This window comes from Thalassophryne amazonica, chromosome 20 (genome assembly GCF_902500255.1).
Source record: "Thalassophryne amazonica chromosome 20, fThaAma1.1, whole genome shotgun sequence".
Classification (NCBI taxonomy): domain Eukaryota; kingdom Metazoa; phylum Chordata; class Actinopteri; order Batrachoidiformes; family Batrachoididae; genus Thalassophryne; species Thalassophryne amazonica.
Window position 1 is genome coordinate 29,986,646 of NC_047122.1, and position 6,000 is coordinate 29,992,645.

Consider the following 6,000-nt stretch of genomic DNA (forward strand, 5'->3'; position numbering starts at 1 on the left):
GCCCTCTTTTTTTGTTGGCCCTCCACCTCTGTGCTTGTCTTGTTATATTGTCTGGTGGCTTTCTCAAGGTTTGGCCAAACTATCTCCATCTTCTTTATAGGATCTGAATATGCAGAGGTTCTTGTCTGGTTCTTTCCTGTGGTTCCTCATTAGTTACCGTCCATCCAATCTTCAATATTCTTTTCCAGCATTGATTAATGAAGGTTTGCATCTTGTTCTTTTGTTTCTTATTGGTTTTATTCTTTTTCAGCATTGATTAATGAAGGGCTGCATCTTGTTCTTTTGGTTCTTGTTGGTTTTCCGCATCTCTGCACCCACTGAGAGGACGGTCTTCAGATCTCTTTGGTTTTGTGTGTGATGATCTAAGAGAACCATACTGGATCAAACAGGCTAGTCCTCTTTAACTCTGGATATAGTCTGGGCAGGGGGGTATATTTTGTGCTGCTCCAATAGGTTCTACCTCTTGACAGCAATTATCAATTCATCAAATTTCTTAGCAATTTGGACTGAAACAAAACAACAGATCACATGACCTTGCTGGCTGAGGTAATGAGGATTGGCGGAGAAGATGAGGTCAGGAGGAGTAAATGTGGGAGGGGGTGTTAGGGATTTAAATAACATGAAAGAGTCTGCATGCAGTAGAGTGAAAGCAAAGTACTATCAACCTTACGCTTGAATAAAACAGATTATGATCCTCTTTTACAGCTCTGCAGGCACACCATGCTGTAAAATACAAACAAACCCTGGCTGGACTTCTTTTTTTTTTTAATGACAAGAATGAGACGCATTGCTCTCTGAAATGAGCCAGAGGTAAAGAATGTTTCTGTTTATCCAACGCTGCTGCCTTTTTCGGCGTCTAGCATTCCCCCATTACATCATACGTTGATTGACGCTGAGTGCATCAGGCGACAGTCACAACAAGACTGGAATCAAAATGAACCTTTGTTTGTCATCTAAACTGAGAATTTGCTCAAACACTATGTGAGGTGATTCATTATGTCAATAAATCAACCGCGATGCCAAAAATGACACCCCAAGAGAAGAAATGGCACAGAGGTCACGTGTTAAACGGCATTTCAGGCACAAAAAATGTCTTTTGAAGTCGGCCACTTTGTTGAAGATGTATAAATTGTTCGCTTAACCTCCCACATCAGCTCATGTGTAAGCCTGCACAGGCAGCGAATGCCATGACAACCTCCCTGCATGGTAATAAAGAGCTGCAGCATCCAACGCTCTCCACATCAAGTGGAAAGGATGGTGGGGGGGCTCCCATGAAACAGAAGTCACCTTCCAACAGTGACTTAAAGGTGCATGCATGCATACGAGTGTGCAGCAGCGGTATACTGCACATCATTTTTCTGGTTTTGGTAAAATGAGGGATGCAGTGATTTTAAACATAACATTCCTAAAGTGTCCGCCCCGACCAAATAAAGTACTTGAAAGCTCCAAGATGCCAGCAAGTAGAAGGCAGGGCTGGATCCAGAGTGAAAATCTGACAGATGTATTTTTGCCCAATGACAAAATAAAAATCGCATGCGTCTTGTTATTCAATCTTCATTCTTTTATTTGTGTACAACATACACTGTCACACTTCTTTTAATATATTCATTATACTTCATGGACCATAGTGAACACTTCTTATTTGTATAAATATGATGTCCTAAAAAACAACACTATAACAAAAACTGACATGGTGGATTCTTGATCTCTGGACATAAATAGGAATAAACAAAATGTGTAGTTTTTGTCAAAAGCATTTCCTTTCAGACAATATTGGCATTAATGTCTTTCCATATATCTGAGCTGAGCTCTTGCAGCTGCTGTGCTGCACATCAGGATGTAATTTGTAAAGAAATACAGCACGTCTCATTTTGGGAGGAAAAAACCTTTTGGTCGACTGTAGTTTCTTGTCTGTATTACAACGTTTGTAAGAGGTGTCATTTTATTTAAAGCAGCAAAATATTACTTATGGCCCCAAAGCAACAAGAGATAATGATGAAAGGATGCAGCACAAATACTTGGAATCTCTTTAATTGTTGTTGTCCATTCAGCTGCTCCCGTTTTTGTTCGGGGTCGTCACAGCGGATATAGCCAGATCCGCATTGGTATTTGGCTCAAGATTTACGCCGGATGCCCTTCCTGACGCAACACCAGTGTTACTTGGAGAAACACAGACAGCCGCTGGTGTTCCAAAGAGGTCTCCCATCCAAGTACTAACCAGGTCTTGCACTGCTTAGCTCCTGAGCTCTAACAGGATCAGGCTTACACAGAGCAGAAAATTACTTTTACATTTTTAACTTTTATCTTAGAATTTATGTTATGTTTTAATGTTTGTTTTTTGTGATCTTATTGCTAATTTTTAAAGCATGTATGGTGTTTTGTAGTATTTATTATATATTTATTTGTTGCATTTTGACTTGAGGAGGCCTTTTGTATCTATTGTTGGAAATTACTATTTTAATAATAATTATTATTATTATTAGTTTTATTATCATCATTTTTGTTGTTGTTGACTGTTGTTTTATTGCATTTATTATATATTTGTTTGCTGTATTTACATTTTCAAAGCACTTTGTATCTATTGTTGAAATTACCCTTTCAATAACAATAATAATAATAAATCATAATAATAATAATCATGATAGGAGTGAAGTATTGTTTTAGTGCCTCTGTATGTGTATGTGTCTGTCTGTTTGCGTTTCTGCACTTGACAATATCTGCAATGGAGTGTAACTGATGAACAACTGATCAACAGATCTTCATGACTAGGTCACTAGCCCAACTGATATTCTAAAAATAAAATATATACATATTTGAAAAATATCTGCAATGGAGTGTAACTGATGAACAACTGATCAACAGATCTTCATGACTAGGTCACTAGCCCAACTGATATTCTAAAAATAAAATATATACATATTTGAAAAATATCTGCAATGGAGTGTAACTGATGAACAACTGATCAACAGATCTTCATGACTAGGTCACTAGCCCAACTGATATTCTAAAAATAAAATATATACATATTTGAAAAATGTTTATATACACTTTTTTATTGAAAACATTTAATATTTCTTTATTTGCACAAATTATTTGATTAAAAATGGTCTATTACATGTTATATTCCACTAGTTGTGTGAATGTGGTGAAATCTGCTATCTCTGATCACCTTGTTATTATTGTTGTTGACTGTTACAAAATGTGTTTTCCAATTCCTAACATTTTTTTTAGTTTATGATATTTTATTAGCCACCATTTGTTATCATAAGAGTCACTTCAAAAACCCCTTCAAACCTTTTTAAAGCTTCAGCTTTTTTTCTGTGTGAATCCATGTAAGAAAAATTGGCAGATAAAACACTCGACCAAAGAAAGAAAAGTGTTAACTTTTACAGCCAAATGTCTTCAGATTCATTTTTCTCCTAATAACTTATTGAGAGAGTGAATCCAAGCCTTGGTAAAGATTTTAATTTCTCCTGATTTAATTTAAAAACTTGCTGGGAATTAAAAATTCTGATTCTGATACATACCAGCTGCTTTTACAGAACTGTAATGTTCTCAAAACATTACATCTGAAATGTTGGTGTTGGCTGAAACTATGTAAAAATGGCAGACAAAAATCCAGTATAAATATCAACAAAGGACTGTAAAATTATTGCCTCGCAGGACGTATCTGGCCCCCAGGCCACCAGTTTGAGACCACTGCGTCAGCAAGGATCTGCGCTCCTGAAGTGCCCTTGTGCAAGATATTGAATCCTTGTTGTGATTAGAGTGAGTGTTGGCTGTTTTTGTGCCACCAGCTCCAGTTTGAGGCCTGTCAGTCTGGATGTATGTGGGCCGTTTGATGGCAACAGAGAGTCTGCGGTCTGGACGTGGTGCGTTCAGGGACCCGCCGGCGAGGCAGAGAGACGCAGAGATTCCACACACTGGTGTGGAAGAGCTGCAACCGGTCGTCAGGACGAACAAATATCCCATTATAATACATCAATAAAAAGAAAAGAAAGAGTCGTCAACTGCAAAACAACACTTGTGTTGTGCTCAGAACATAATAAAATACCAGCTCCCCACCCTGCCACCGTCACCACTTCACTCTAACGTTATTCCTGACCCATTTAATGTCGACCGTATACTCACATTTCTCCGTGAGTGTCACCTTCTCGTCGAATTTGTGCCCGAGCTCCTTAATATCCATGTTTTCCATTCAGGCGGATCACAGTCGTTTTCCAGTTGCTGTCATTCCTCAAACTCCCGGTATCAGATCGCCCAAACACGCCCTTTGTAAATCCAACCAAAAAGTGACTCACAATAACGTGGAAATAAATAAAGGTCCGATTTTAAAATGACGGGGAATGTCTAAAGCGACAGATTAGAGCCGGGTCTGATTAAAATAGGCACTGTAAATCCAATGCTGTTTGTCTTTAGCGGAAAATCTGTGTGAGAATAAAAAAAAAAGCTTCAGAGTCCTGATCAGCAGAACTGCAGTCAAGCTACCGAGAATAACGGAAGAAACACGAGTCATGTTACTGCAAGTGTCGCGAATGTGAACAATGCAAATAATTTCACGAGTAGTTTAAAAATAAATAAATAACCCAAACTCGGTTTGGAATGATGCTGTAATAAATTTGTAAAGATGTGTGTTGTTGACTTTTAACTGTCCTATACAGATTCTCCCATAGACTTTCTAACAAGCAATGTAAGAAAGCCTGCGAACCTCACCTTTAGCTGTAATCTAACAATAAAGAAATATATTTAGAGTTTTACCGTGAATTTAACTTTTGCTACTTGAATTAATTTGTTAATGAACTCATCAAAGGTCGTCAACTGGATTTTATTCTGAAAGCTACAGCTCTTACTTTGCTTATTGTCGCTGCTTTGATGAAGTTGATCCCAAAGCCACATGCCGGATCACTGGCCTGTACCATCTGACTGGAAAATTAAAGAAGGCCACTCTTTCATTAAATACCAGGACAAACATCAGTTAAAAGTGGATTTTACATAAAAAAAAATACAACTATTTAATTTTTTTTTAGGTTTATCTAACCAATGTTTAACTAAAATAGCAGTCCAGACGTGTTGTGATAACTGTTGAACCCCATGAATAGTTTGATCCATCAGATGACTTCAGCTGAAACAGCCATGAGTTGTAATAACAGTGTACTAAAGTTCTGTCTGTGTAATTACCAGAGACTATACTTTTCTGGGCATCACCATGTTGAGAGTCCCACCAGCACATGATGAACTCATTAATGCATAAAGGGGTGGAGCATCTGAACACGCCCCTCTCTCTGACTCAGAACCAGCAGCTAACCTCGGCTTTGGTGTTTATTAATTCATATTTTTGGTGACTGTGCGGTGGTTCTCATAACGGTTTACTTTGGTGTGAACAGTAAAAGTATCCACTGCATATTCCTTATTAATCAGACATTAAGTGGACCTACAGACTGCTGCTAAAGGTGCTAACACCATTAGCATACAATATTAAATAAGACGCTAGTTTCACTCAGCATCAATATTGCAACAGGGAAGTCTTAGATGATCCGTTAGGATGTTTCACCACACAACAAGCCGTATTATACCAGGCGTTTGCAATAAAAAACTCCAAACGAGGAGAGGAGTCAATGGACACATTTGCTGTCACACAAAGCAACCACACCCACAATAAAACATCTTAAACTAATAACTTTGGAAAAATTCACCCCATACAGTTGTCAGGAGAAGGAAACTACCCATAGACGCCAAAACCTTTTTTGTACCAGGCTGTAAACATGTTTATTTATGCTCTAAAATTGGAAGTTTTAAAAATGGGCTTCTATGGAAATTTGCTCTGTTTTGGAGCCAGCCTCAAGTGGCCAGTTAAGGAAGTACAAGAAAAATGACTTCTGCAATGGGGTCAAAATGGGAGTGTGAGCGTTGCCGCTTGGTTATTACCATTAGTATACTTATGCTAATTAGACGATTGTAAAAACAAACAGCCAAATAACTTTTTTTTTTTTTAAGGAGCTG

General features: G+C 38.0%; 1 protein-coding gene across 7 annotated transcripts in view; it reads right to left on the minus strand.

Annotated features, from left to right (window-relative positions):
* Positions 1 to 4,452, minus strand: part of LOC117502395 (MAP7 domain-containing protein 1-like) — a 68,272-nt gene extending 63,820 nt beyond the window's left edge. For 4 of the 7 annotated variants that reach the window (XM_034161428.1, XM_034161430.1, XM_034161429.1 and 1 more), the window contains exon 1: positions 4,132 to 4,451. In XM_034161428.1, coding sequence (XP_034017319.1) covers positions 4,132 to 4,198 — 67 coding nt within the window. In that variant the 5' untranslated portion in view covers positions 4,199 to 4,451. Of the gene's footprint in view, positions 1 to 4,131 lie in introns of all 7 variants that reach the window. The other 3 variants (XM_034161425.1, XM_034161426.1, XM_034161424.1) reach the window with 1 other exon arrangement.
* Between the last annotated feature and the right edge of the window lie 1,548 nt (positions 4,453 to 6,000).